Genomic DNA, 14241 nt, shown 5'->3' on the forward strand with positions numbered 1-14241 from the left:
GATGAACTCTCATATCAGGATCTGTGGCATGTGCCTTTAACCTGATGAGCCATCTTTGTTTATTTGTTTTTTGTTTTGAGACAGGGTCTTTCTCTGTAGCCCTGGCTGGCCTGGAATTCCCTATATAGACCAGCCTAGCCCAGAACTCACAGAGCTGCTTCTGCCTCTGCCTCCAGAGTGCTAAGATCAAAAGCTTGTGACACCACATCTAGCTTGTTGTTTTATTTTTGATCAAATAACCCTGGCTTGTCTGAAACTCACTATGTTCACCAGCCTAGTCTTGAACTTGTGGGTCTACCTTAGTCCTCAGTCCTTGAATTGTAGACATGTTTATCCCTTCATCCCCTGCTTATTACTTCTTATTAACCACATTTTCCTCCTTCCTTGAAACTTTGTAATGAACCTGATAACATGTATGTAGTAGGTGCTTGATTTCTCTTTCATGACAATATTCCTTTCAGAGTGGTGGCTCAGAATGAGAGAAGGGAAGAGTGGACGTCGCTCCTTGTGACCATTAAAAAACTCTTCATTCAATATCCAGTGTTGGTGCGACTGGAACAGGCAGGTACTGCATCCGTGTGTCACAGGTGGAGTGGGGAAGTGACGTGTGGAATGGAGGTTCCATTCCTTTGTATTGCTGTAGATAGTTCCTGCTTCCGGTCAGGTCTTTATTTTCTGTTGGATCCGGTTGTTCCTTGCATATGCTGCCAGTTCCTACAATGTCCCTAACACAGTGTGAGGGGATAGAATGGAGCCAGATGTCTTCCTGGTTTTTCTTTTTTGCATTTTTTTTGGGGGTGGAGGTCTATAGACATGGTTTTTCTGTGTAGCTCTGGCTGTCCTAGAATTTGCTCTGTAGACCAGGAGGCCTGGAACTCAGACATCCACTCACCTCTGCCTCCTGAGTCCTGGGATTAAAGGCATGCCCCACACCCACTCCCCAACCTGGCTCCTTCCTGTTAGTTTTTAAGAGTTCATTTTTCATGAAATGTTTTTCCTTGCCTTGTATCTTTTGCCTCAGGGGGCTTTCCTCAAGGAGACAATTCTACCTCAGCACAAGGAAACTACCTAGAGGCCATCAACTTGTCTTTCAATGGTGAGTGAGAACATGGTAAGCCGACATCTTGCTTCCCATGTGGCCATAGGCAGCTCATTGCTGATGTCCACAGCCCCAGACCTGGAAGTCTTCTTCCCATCTATACTTCAGATTAACTCAAAGTAGTGCATTCTAATTGGACGGTCATATTGACTGCTCTTTGGCTCATCGGCCTTCTGTTGGGGAATCAGCTTAGTTTTCTTGTTTGCCTCTTGTGGTAAGGAGCTGGCAGGACTCCTGCCTGGCTGCTTGTTTTACTACAAACTATGTTTTTATTTCTCACATTGCCCCTCAGCTGATTTTAGGTACATTTTTTTATTTTAGGTTCTGCTTTTTAAAAGAAAACACATATATTCTTGAGTGTGGTGCCTGAGGTAGAAGAATCATAAGCATGAGGGATATAGAGAAAGTGAGCTATTGGAGAGACCCTGTCTATCAGAAACAAAAAACAGGGTCAATGAAATGGTTTAGCGGGTAAAGGTGCCTGACACCAAGTTGAGGACCTGGTTTGGTCCCTGAGATCTTAGAACAAGACAAACAGCCCTGTCCTCTGATCTCTGCAGGCAGACAGTGGCACACACACACACATACACACACACACACACACACACACACACACACACTAAATAAAAAATTAAAAACAAAACCACAAAAAGTACTGTATTCTTAGAATTCAAGTGGAGAAGGGTATGCTAAGTAAAAACAAGGTACCTACCATCAGGCCTGTAGTAAGAAGAGCCAGTTACTGTGGTGTGATTTTTTTCCTAAGGCTTGTAGACATTTGATGGAAAGATTCAGGCAGCCCTTTTCAGGGAAGGTGGAGACCTTGGTGTCTCTGAGAAACACAGCGGTAGGAATTCCTGGAGCCATATTCCATCCCCAGTGACCCTGTCTCTGCTCTTTGTGGAATTCTACTTTGCAGTGGTAAAACTATGATCGGCCCAGCTCCAGGTAGCCATTGGCTGGCAGCGGAAGTGCTGGTGTTTGCACTTCACCCTATCGCTGTCCCGTCAGTCTGTATCCAGGTTCTAGGGAATTCTAGAATACAGAATTACTGCTCTTTTTATCATATTTGATTTTCAAGGATTTTTCATAGCAATGATTAGTTCAGGCATAACAATTAGTTAAATTTATAAGTCTTGAAAGGCTCTTGATCTATTTTCGTAAATGTTGTCTTAAATTGTTATTTGAGGGCTGGTGGACAAAGGTGCTTGTCTCTCACCCTGATGACCTCAGTTCAGTCCCTTGGACTCCACATGGTGGAAAGAGAGCAAACTCCCACAAGCTGCCCTCTGACGTCTACATGTGCACCGTGGCACTTGAGTGTACACACAATAATAAATAGGAAGTACCATACTTGATTCTTGGAGCTTCCAGTATAGACTCTTTGATGGATGATGTAAGTTTTTGACATAAAAATTGAGCACTTAAGGCTGTATGTGCAGCAATTGGGTACCAGTGAGGGTGATTTATAAAGAGTGAAGTGAATGTCTTGTTTCAAGACATTGCTAAAGCAGAAGGGAAAGACAAATGTGTATGACTTGGTAAAATTCAGTCAGAATGAGCCAGTTGGTATAATTGGAATGTGTTTGGAGTGCTCTGAAAGCAGAGATGCTTGCCTGTGGCTGGTTTCTGAAAAGCTGTGACATCATCACAGTGAGGATTTTTGCTTTCTTTAAAGTGTTTGACAAGCACTACATCAACCGCAACTTTGACCGAACTGGGCAGATGTCTGTGGTGATCACGCCTGGGGTGGGTGTCTTTGAAGTGGATCGTCTACTCATGATCTTGACCAAGCAGCGTATGATTGATAACGGTAACAGTCCTTGGTTTCCAACGTCTCCCTGTGTTAATACTCTCCCTTGTTCTAGAACTATGGAGTTTTCATTGCCGTCTTAGGTTATGAAGGGCTTTGCAAGGTGATCAGGGATGTCACTAGAATTGAGTAGTGGAGGCCTTGCTTCTGTTTTTATAGATCTCCTGGGTAATCAGTGTCCAACCTAAAGCACATTAGAGGAAACAGAAAATGCATGTGTTTCTTTCCTGTGTAGGTAGCAATGATTTTATAAACTGCGGCATAGCAAGTCAGCTTTGCCTCATCCCACGCTCAGTAATATTAACAGACTGGAGTACCTACCTCTGCTGTTGTCCTCCTGACCTGCCTTTCTCTGTCCTTCCCTTTTTAGGAATTGGTGTGGACTTAGTGTGCATGGGAGAGCAGCCTTTACATGCTGTGCCATTATTCAAGGTAATAGAATTTAGATTTCCTTCTGAAAGACCAGGTGAAGAATAATTAAAAGTAGAAAAATTGGAGCAGTTCATAGCCGGTTTGTTTTCTAGCTTATTTGTGCTCTGGCTTTTTTCCTTGCAGCTGCACAACCGGAGTGTTCCAAGGGATTCTCGGCTGGGCGATGATTATAATATTCCTCACTGGATAAACCACAGGTGAGTGTCATCGAAAGTGGAAGATGAATGTTTTGAATGGTTTCCTTGGTATTGGCTCTTTACATTGGTTGTTTTGTTTGTTTTGAGATGGTCTCTCTGTGTGGCCTGGCCTCAAACTCATGGCAGACCTGCCTCAGCCTCCTGAATGCTAGGATCATATTGTGAGCCACCCAAACCTGCCTTATTTACTTATTTATTTATTTCTTGGCTAGTTGGTTGTACTGGGAGTTGTGTACCAAGGGCTTGTTTTGTTTTGTTTTTTATTGTTGTTGTTGTTGCTTTAATACTTACTTTTATTTCTATTTATGCAATATGCCATTTGTATATGGGCGCACACAAAGGCCAGACAAAAGTGTTGGATCATCTGGAGCTAGAGTTACAGATAGTTGAGACCTGCCTGGTGTGGGTGCTGGGAACCAAACTAAGTCCTCTTAACCATTGAACTATCTCTTTAGCCTGCACCTAGGGCTTTGTGTATAGTAGGCAATTGTTCTGCATATCTCTGTCCTAGGCCTGAGAATCACATCTTTAAACCATTATTTTCTTCTTTCTTTTTATTTTTCATTTTATTCCTGAGTAACAAGATAGTTTTTATATTCTTAATTTGAGTCTCAAGTAAAGAAGGTATTAGTGTTCTTCTCTGCCATCACAGGGAAGGCGTGATATGCCAGAGTTCTTGGGATATGGAGACATGGTCTTTAACCCACTGCCCTATACGTGTTTGATCCGATTCTTCAAGAGAGCTTGACAAGGCCTAGTGTAGTTGGCTCCTGCAGCCTCCTCTCCTGCCGCTGTTTCCCTTTCTTGCTGTGGGTGGCAGACACTCTCAACTTACCTCAGGTTGGGCCTTTTTTTTTTTTTTTTTTTTAAGATAGAGGGCCTCTGCCTGTTTGCTTTTCCTTCAAGGCCCAGCTCCAGTCCCTCTCCTCTACTCCTTCTCAAAGGCCAGTAGATAATTTTTCTTTGGTGCTTTCTATTCTTTGTGTTGTTTGTCATGGGCTGGGCTCCGTGAGGGGCAGACTGCTTGGCTTATGGCTGTAGCTCAATAGACCCTTCTATAGCATATTTTTTAAAAAATGTATTATTATACTGATTTGTTTATTTTTCTGTGTGCATGTGTATATGTCTGCTCATTCGATGGCACACTTGTGGAGGTCAGAGAATTTGTAAGGTTTGGTTTTCTCCTTCCTCCCACCATGTAGTTCCTGGGGATCCAACCCAGATCATCAGGCTTGTTGCCAAGCACCTTTACCTAACACTGAGCAATCTTGCTGGTCCTGGCCTCTGCAGTATTCAAGCTGCAAATATACACCAGAGCTCAGCTTGGAAACTCATTACAAATACAGATGTTAGCCTTGTGTATGTCTCTTTATCTTTGTCATAAGCTGTGTTCCTACTGGTACAGGGATTGTTCCTGGTCACCTATATTCATAAGTGAAGAACTAGAAATCAGCAAGGATTGCTTGTTTAGCCATCTCTGTAAGGATAATGTGGTTCCATTGCAATTATCCTGTTCAATGAATGTCCCTTACTTCTCTCAGAACCCATGGTTTTTATGAAAATTATTAGCCATGCAGTGGTGGTACACGCCTTTAGTCCCAGTATAGGAGGCAGAGACAGGCAGATCTCTGTGAGTTCAAGGCCAGCCTGGTCTACAGAGTGAGTTCCAGGACTGTTACACAGAGAAACCCTGTCTCAAAAAAAAAAAAAAAAAAAAAGAAAAGAAAAAGAAAAATTGTGCTGGGTTTTTTTTTGTTGTTTTTTTTTGTTTTTGGTTTTTTTTGAGACAGAGTCTTGCTGTGTAGCCAAGCTAGTCTCAAACTGTTGGTAGTTCTGCCTCAGCAATGTTAATATTAAAGCTCTGAGCCATCACGTCCAGCACAGATATCATACTTCAAAACAAAACAAAACAAAAAAACTTTATTTATCTGGGTCTTTTGCCTGTGTGTATGTGCTTTACATGCTTGCCTTGTGTCCCCAGAAGTCAGAAAAGGGCATTGGGTCCCCTGAAACTGGAGTTACAGATTGTGAGCCATCATGGGGGAACTGGGAATCAAACCTGGGTTCTTTGGAAAAATAGCCAATACTGTTAATCCCTGAGCCATTTGCCCAGCCCCTGTTTTTGGCTCGGAGAGGAAAAGAAAAATAGAAAGCAGAAAAAGGTTGATTCAGTGTAGTAGCATTGGGAAAATGGACAAAGAGATTCAGCAGATCCCTGAACTGTGTTTTCAAGGTCTTGAAGTGAGATCAGAAGTTAAATAGAGGACCAAGGATATACACATCTAAGCAGTGCTAGTCAAGGTGTGGTTCTGCCCACCACTGACCCGCCATCATCTGGGCTTTCGTCTCATCCTGGAAGCTGGTTTGACAGATTGTCACAACTGTTTGAAATTTCTTTCCAGGGGACCAGTCCCACACTGGTTGGCAGCCTTTCCTTCTCCATCATGAAATTTTTGGAGAATTCTCATTTCTTTAAGGTCCATTGTTTCCAGAGTCTCATAGACTGAGAGACGCAAGTGTCTCTTTAGAATATCTTCATTTCTGCCAGTCCAGTTACAACAGCAACTTACAACCTTTAGCTGTTGAGCCGTCTCGCTGACCCCTGTGTTTGTAACTCTTCAGTACACATTTAAATACACTCATCAGTTAAAAATCACCACTAATTTACCATATCTCATGGTTTTGAGTTTAGTTCAGGAAATGTAAAAAGTAACTATAGAATATATAGAAATACATGAATTCCAGTTAAAGTTCTGCATTTTTCTCAAATTTTACTTTATAGTAACTTAGAAGATTCCCAAATTACCACTTTATTTTTTCATGCTACATTGGTTTTCTGGTGTCATTATGATGCAAGATGTGAAGGACTTTTAAATCTGAGAATTTGGAGGGACTGAGACCTGTTTTTCACATTTCATTGTGAACCTTGCTAATAAAAACCTGAAACCCCAATGAAGATTGTGATATAAGATTGCTTATGACCCTGAAAAATAGCAATTTCATGATTCAACTTCATAGAAATCCATTTTTTCTGTCTCACATTACTTTATAACTCATCTCTGTGGTGTGTTTGCATGTGTGTGTGTTTATATTAGTGCACATGTGTCAGTTTGAACACAATAATAGTCTCAGAATACCCAAAATGTGTCACTCTTGCATTAAAAAAGAAATTAAAAAGCACTTCCACTTGGCGTAATTTGACCAAGATTGAGCCCAGATTTGAATTCTCTACTTCTCTCCCTCCATCTGTTGTATGAGCCTGAATCTGTGCCTGCCTGAATGCTGTCTTGTGAATCTCATTGTGTATGTGATTCTTTGTGTCCCTAACAAAGGCCTTTTCTTTCCCTTTTATTGAACAGCACAGAACACATCACATGGAGAAGGAATGAGGGATTACTTTATAGAAATCTTAGCAGAATTTTATAAGGGAAGATTTGTGAACCTACAACAAAGCCAGGCATAGGCGAGCTGATCTTACTTGGGATTGCAGTTTGTCTTAAGGTTTAGAGTAAAGAAGCCAGGCGTAGTCGAGCACACCCTTAATTCCTGCACTTAGGAGGCAGAGGTAGGCAGATCTGAGTTTGAGGACAGCCAGAGCTACACAGAGAAACTGTGTCTTGAAACCCCCGCCCCCCAAATGTGTTACTATAGAGATGCCTCAGCAGTTAAGAATATTGGTTGCTCTTCCGGAGGACCTGGGTTCGGTTCTCAGCACCCACACAGCAACTCAACAACTGTATATAACTCCAGTTTCAGTGGATCCAACACCCTCTCACAGACATACATATAGGCCCAAATGCACATAAAAATAAATAAATTATAGATTAATGACTTTTTTTTTTTTACAGTTTCTACACGTCCAAAAGCCAGCTCTTTTGTAACAGTTTCACTCCCCGGATAAAACTGGCAGGAAAGAAGGTATGTTTCCCCAGTTTGAACAACTTTCAGGGGCTACTACACACAACTGTGCATTTATTCTGGTCTTGAAGTACTGTTATCTTCCTTTGCCCGTGTCTGGGGTCGTAAATAGAATTTAAACATTTTTGTGTTGAGACTTCATGGAGAAGCTGGGGCTGGCGCCTAGTGTAGGACACTTTCCTAAGCATGCACAAGATCCCCGATTCAGTCCCCAGCAGGAAGGAAGTGGTGTCCATGCCCCACCTGGATAAGGTTGTGAGAATAAGATACAAGGTGGAAATGAAAGACTTAGCAGGACTTGACACTGTGGTAGGCAGGTGTCGAGTGTTAGCACCCAGTTTTCATAAGTTACTAGATAACTAGGACATGGTCTTTGCCCTGGGGAGCAGTACATAACATACTGTGTTGTGTTAAGTTTGGTTCTGTCAGAGGAATGATAAAATATCTATTTAATTTTTCAGCCTGCTTCTGAGAAAACCAAAAATGGCCGCGATACATGTGAGTATTTTTGAGATGCTTTTTCATCACTTTTAGAAACAGCTAATTCATGGCAGGAAAATAATGGGAAGTATCATAAGAAGGTTCATATAAAGGTCAATACACCCACACGCCTGTGTCACCTTTGGAAGGGTCCTTAGCCACTTTGTAGTTGTACCTTGTCGGCTGCAGCGAATGGGTCAGGTGGAAAGTAGTAAAGCACTGAGGATGCTCAGATAGTATTTCAAGCAGGACTGCATGAGACTAAAGTGCTGAGCACTGCCTTTCTAAACGGCTATACTTGTTTGTCTTTGTATTTGTTTTTGCTTGGTTGGTTTTTTCAAAACAGGGTTTCTCTGTATAAGAACTCTGGCTGTCCTAGAATTCATTTTGTAGTCCAGGCTACCTTGAACTCAGAGATTTGCCTGTCTGTACTTCCCGAGTGCTGGATTAAAGGCATGTGCCTCCAAGCCCAGCTACTACTATACTATTTTAATGTCACTTTGACATACATGTCATTCAGTCTTAACCTATCTTTGTCTTGGTAGATGATCACCTGTGCCTTGCAGATTTTGATGACCCTCTATAAGTCATCTGTATAGGTATCTATTGGATACCTATAGGTATTTTTTTTTTAAAGATTTATTTATTTATTATGTATACAGTGCTCTGTTTGTGTGTATCCCTGCAGGCCCAAAGAGGGAACCAGATTTCATTACAGATGGTTTTCAGCCACCATGTGGTTGCTGGGAATTGAACTCAGGACCTTTGGAAGAACAGCCAGTGCTCTTAACCTCTGAGCCATTTCTCCAGCCCCTATAGGTATTTCTTATAGGCATCTGTTAGAAATGTGTTTTAATTGTATTATTTGTGTTTTACAGCTCTTGGGACTCCAAAGGAATCTGAGAACACCCTTCCCATCCAAGTAGATTATGATGCCTACGATGCTCAAGTGTTCAGGCTGCCTGGTCCATCCCGGGCTCAGCGCCTCGCCACCTGCAGGTTTTCTATCAGATTGCCCTGGGGGTGCATATGAAATTATTTAGGGGCTAGACATGTGGCACAGGTCTATAGCTTAGCACTCAGGAGGCAAAGGTAGAGGGAGTTCAAATTCAAAGTCAGCCTCAATTACGTAGTGAGATTATATATCAGGAAGACAAGATTGGTTAAGAAACCCTGAGAGGGGCTTGCTTCATCAGCACGTATACAGAGATTAGCATAGCCTCTGTGCAAGGATAACACACAGATTCATGAAGTGTTCCATATTGTTTTTAATTCCAACATTTGTTTGTATTAAAACAGACTATTATTATAAAATAAAAAGAAAACCTGAGGGACCTTTATGAGAGCAACCTTAAAAATGTTTAAATTGGGGTTGAAGGGATGACTTCAGTGGTTAAGAGCTATTGTTATTCTTTCAGAGGACCCAGGTTCAGTTTCTAGCATTTATACCATCTAGAACTCCAGGTTTTAGGAGCTCGAAAGCTTTCTTTGGACCTCCATGGGCACAAGGCAAACATGTGCACCTACACACATGCAGGTAGACTATTTACATACATAAAAAAATCTTATAAAAAATTAAATTAAAATTGGCCTCGTGAATGCTATGTTGTAGAGATCATTGGGGATTCCATTTGCAGGCTCTTGGGTCTACCTGTTTTGTTTCTAGTGAAGTATTGTCTCACAACACTAGAAGATTCTCAGATGTATTTTAAAAGCCAAGAACTGCACTTCACAAAGCACAGGCTATTATTCCAAGGACAGAGTTTTTCTTTTTTCTTTTTGTTTGTTTTTCGAGACAGGGTTTCTCCATGTAGTTTTGGTGCCTATCCTGGATCTCACTCTGTAGACCAGGCTGGCCTCAAACTCACAGAGATCTGCCTGGCTCTGCCTCCTGAGTGCTGGGATTAAAGGTGTGTACCACCATTGCCTGGCTGAGTTTTTCTTTCTTTAACTCCCACTCTGTAATTTTCTCTGTGTTGTTTTGACCAAATAATAGTTTCTAATTGTGATAGATTTAACAACCTGTTTGTTTTTGGGTCTTGTGTGGTTTTCTTGAAATGTATTTGGAGCTGGAGCGATGGCTGTGCAATTAAGAGTGCTTTCGGGTACCCAGGTTCAGTTTCCAGCACCCATGCCAGGAGACTCACAACCACTTTAACCTCAGCACTTGGGAGGCAGATCTTCTGAGCTTGAGGCCAGCCTGGTCTACATAGTGAGTTCCAGGATGGCCAAGGGTACATATTAGAGTGAGCCTGTTTCAAAAAAAAAAAATAAAAAAAATAAAATAATAAATATTTTTTAAAAATGAGCTACTCAAAGTTATATGGTCTTAAAACATTTATTTTTTATTTTTATGTGTATGAATGTTTTGCTTGCATGCAGGCCTGTGTACCAGATATGAGCCAGGTACTCAGGAACCCAGGCAACATCAGATCTCCTAGGATGGCATTATAGACAATTAATTATGAGCCACCAAATGGGTGCTGGGAATTGAACCCAGGTCCTCTAGAAAAACAGCTGGTGGTCTTAACCACTGAACCATTTTTCCAACCTCTATGTTTTATTTTATTATTAGTCTTGGATTGTTTTCCCCATATTAGGAATTGAACTTAGGGCTTCAAGCATGCTAAGCAAATATATTAGATCCCTTTTGTTTTGAGATGGAGTCTCAATGAGTTAGTTGCCCAGGCTTACTCTGAACTTACTATAGCTCAGTTTAGCCTTGAACTTGTAATTTTTGAGCCTCAGCCTTTGGAGTAGGTGGGATTATAAGCCTGTACCAACAAACTTGACGTATTTTGTATTTCTGAGACAGGCTCTTGCTCCATAGCTCACACTGCCCTAGACTGACACCTGGAACTACTTAGGGGACTCAGTCATAGCTATGCAGGGGCTTTTCTTACAGCTTTTTATTTGTTTCTGTTTCTTTTTTCAGATTTAATTTCTTATTTATGTATATTGTGTCAATATGTATATTTGTTTGCCACAATGTGAGCAGGTACCCACAGTGACCAGAAGACTGGATTGGATCTCCAGGATCTGGAGTTACGTTAGGTGGTTTTAAGCAGCCTGATGGATGCTGAGAAGCAAATCTAGGTCCTCTGGAAGAATAGCAAGTGCTCTTAACTCCTGAGCCATCTCTGACTTTTCTTTGGAGTTTTTATTTTATTTTTGAGATTGAATTTTGCTGTATTACTCAGGCTGATCTCAAATTACTGGACTCAGGTGGTACACCTTCCTTAGATGCCTAAATTGTGGGTCTGCAAATGCTCCCCACTATGCCTGGCTATACAGACTATGCATTTTAATAGGTCCTCCTGCCCTTGTACATGACTAAGCGTACTCTGATGCTCAGATAGTTACTGTTGAAGTAATGGATATGTGATCAGGCCTTGAGATCTATTTTCAGGCTACCTTGAAGCTCTTGACTTAACACGAAAGTCTTTTAGGAGGTTGGAAACAGCCCTGATGCTAGAAGGGCACCCTGTTGTTGGGCTAATTCTTCTATTCCGAGGTTGTCTCTTCACTGAGCTTTCTCCTTTTGATCTTTCTTCCTAGTGCTCCTTGAGATTTTCCCCTTAGAGAGTTTCATGTTTTGGTTTAACTTTATTTTTGTGTGTGGATGTTCGAGTATGTGTCTGTACACTATCTGCATGAAGTGCTTTTGAATACCAGAAGAGAGTGTTGGATCCTCTGTGACTGAAATTATAGTTTTGAGCCATCATGAAGATGCTGAAAATTGAACTTGGGTTCCTTAAAGAGCAGCCCTAACCATTGAAACATCTTTCTAGTCCAAAGTTTCATGTTTTTAGTTTTGTTTTTGTTTTTGTTGTTGTTGTTGTTTATTTATTTTTGTTTACAGTATTCTGTCTGCATGCATACCCGCATGCCAAAAGAGGGCATCAGATCTCATTATAGATGGTTGTGAGCCACTGTGTGGTTGCTGGGAATTGAACTCAGGACCTCTGGAAAAATAGCCCATGCTCTTAACCTCTGAGTCATCTTTCCAGCTCAAGTTTCATGTTTTAATGAGTATATTATTACAAAAAATTCTCTTAAGGAAACAGTAGAACTTGATCAGAGAGTAAATATACTAGTTATTTTCTCACTTTTAAATATGTTTTAAATATTGGCTGGAATGTTTCAAAGCAAAAGTTAGGTATCCTTTTCTTTTCATTTGTACATATTTCAGAATACATTTAAAGAATCAATTTATTTTAATTTTTATGTATGGGTGTTTTGCCTTCATCTGTGTCTGCACATGCAGTACCTGATGAGGTCAGAAGAGGTCATTGGATGTCCTGAAACTTTAGTTACAGACTGTTGTGAGCCAGCTAATATGGCTGATAGGAACAGAACTTTGGTCCTCTGCAAGAGAAGCCAGTGTTCTTAACCATTGGTTCATCTCTTCAGCCCAACTTGAGTATACATTTTTAACAAATAATTTTTTGGAGAGCCTTAAGAGATGGTTTATCAGTTGAGAGCACATACTGTTCTCCCAGAGGACCTGAGTTCAGTTCCCAGCCACAACATTGGCCCTCTCACAATTTCCTGTAACTTCAGCTCTAGGGGGATCTGATTGGGGCACCTACAGTCACATGCACATACCCTGTTGAACTCATGGTGATCCTCCTGCCTCAGCCTTTCAGTAGCCAGGATTACGTATAAACCACCATGCCTTTTTTTTCCCTCTTGAGATGAAATCTTACTTTGTTGTTCAGACTGGCATTATTTCCCACATTGAAAGTTTTAATATTGGTTTCCTGAATATATATAGTTAATGGTCATCGTTGATATTTTAACTTAAAGTTGAAATGTTCTTTTCATGGTGGTAATTTGTCTCTTGCATGTCAGGTCTGTGAGAGAACAGGAGAATCATAATCGCAAAAGTGCCAGCTCCTGTGATGTCTCGTCCAGCCCTTCCCTACCAAGCCGTGCACTGCCCACTGAGGAAGTGAGGAGCCAAGCTTCTGATGATAGCTCCTTGGGCAAGAGTACCAACATCCTGATGATCCCTCACCCCCACCTGCACCAGTATGAAGTCAGCAGCTCGCTGGGCTACACCAGCACCCGAGGTCAGAGTGCTGAAGCGCAGACAGAGCTGGGAAGGGCTAGGGACAGTTCCTTTGCAGTGTGGGGCATGGACGTGACAGGGATTGATTGGAGTGGGGTAGAAGTCTTATATTGTAGTTATTTCCATGCCAGTGAGTGGGTACATTCATATTAGGTGTTGCATGTGTATTAGACTATTTTTGTCTCTAACCTTTTGTACATCATCTACAGGGTCTTTTTAGGCCTAAGGTTAAAGGGGTTTGTTCTTTTCTCATCTCAATTTGTGCCATATTTAAAATAATGTGTCCTCTTTAGTTGGCTTTGCATATTTATGCCTTTTTCTTTGCAGTAATGGAGGTTAAACTCAAGCCAAGTACCATACCACTGAGTTATATCCCAGCTCTTTTTGCATTTTTTAAATTTTGAGACAGGGTCTCACTAAGTTGCCCAGGCTGGATTTGAACTTTCCCTATAGCCTAGATAGTCCTTGATCCTGCCATCCTCCTGCCTCAGCCTTCAGAGTTAGTTGCAGTTATAGACCTTGTCACCAGGTCCAGTTTATATTAAATCCACAGATTTGTGTATCCATACATTAAATGAACGGTGGATTAAAAGAAATACATATTTTTAAAAAATATTTGTACTGGGAGCTGGAGAGTTGGCTCATCAGTTAAGAGCATTTGCTGCTCTTGGAAAGGACCTAGATTTGATATCCAGCACCCTCATGATGGCTCACAACCTCATCTATAACCCCAGTTCCAGGGGGATTCAGTGCCCTCTTCTGATCTCTGAAGGCACTCATCATGTATGTGGTACCTAGACATACATGCAGGCAAAACACCTATGTATACACACAGAAAGTTTATACTGAACATAATCATACTTTTTATTCTTATTATTTCTTAAATAATATAGTATAGCAAATACTTACATGGTATTTACATTGTATTAGTTGTTATAAGTATTCAAGAATTATTTGAAGTATATGTGTAGGTTATATGCAAATACTATCCTTCTCTATAAAGGATTTAATATCCACAGTGGGACAGATGGAAAGACTCTTAGAATCAGTCTCTCACAAACACCCAAACATAAGATATATTCTCTCTCCCTCTCTGATTTTATTATGCTTAATTTTTATTCTATTTTTTTTTTTTTAGCCTTTTAAATGAATTGGTTTAGCTAGGAGTGATAGTACACACCTTTAGTCCCATCACTGGGGTTGTGGATTTCTGTGAGTTCAAGGCCAG

At 41.1% G+C, this 14241-nt stretch overlaps 1 protein-coding gene and 1 pseudogene across 6 annotated transcripts in view; both read left to right on the forward strand.

Moving 5' to 3' along the window:
• The window catches only part of Depdc5 (DEP domain containing 5, GATOR1 subcomplex subunit), a 121104-nt gene that overhangs the window by 31335 nt on the left and 75528 nt on the right, over positions 1-14241 (forward strand). For all 6 annotated transcript variants that reach the window (XM_059275664.1, XM_059275667.1, XM_059275666.1 and 3 more), the window contains exons 13-21: positions 462-565; positions 1022-1096; positions 2778-2912; positions 3283-3344; positions 3468-3541; positions 7390-7459; positions 7921-7957; positions 8818-8938; positions 12794-13014. In XM_059275664.1, coding sequence (XP_059131647.1) covers positions 462-565; positions 1022-1096; positions 2778-2912; positions 3283-3344; positions 3468-3541; positions 7390-7459; positions 7921-7957; positions 8818-8938; positions 12794-13014 — 899 coding nt within the window. The remainder of the gene's footprint in view (positions 1-461; positions 566-1021; positions 1097-2777; positions 2913-3282; positions 3345-3467; positions 3542-7389; positions 7460-7920; positions 7958-8817; positions 8939-12793; positions 13015-14241) is intronic.
• On the forward strand, positions 9111-9206 carry LOC131921295 (U6 spliceosomal RNA; annotated as a pseudogene).

The sequence above is a fragment of the Peromyscus eremicus genome, chromosome 10 (assembly GCF_949786415.1).
Source record: "Peromyscus eremicus chromosome 10, PerEre_H2_v1, whole genome shotgun sequence".
NCBI classification, from domain to species: Eukaryota; Metazoa; Chordata; class Mammalia; order Rodentia; family Cricetidae; genus Peromyscus; species Peromyscus eremicus.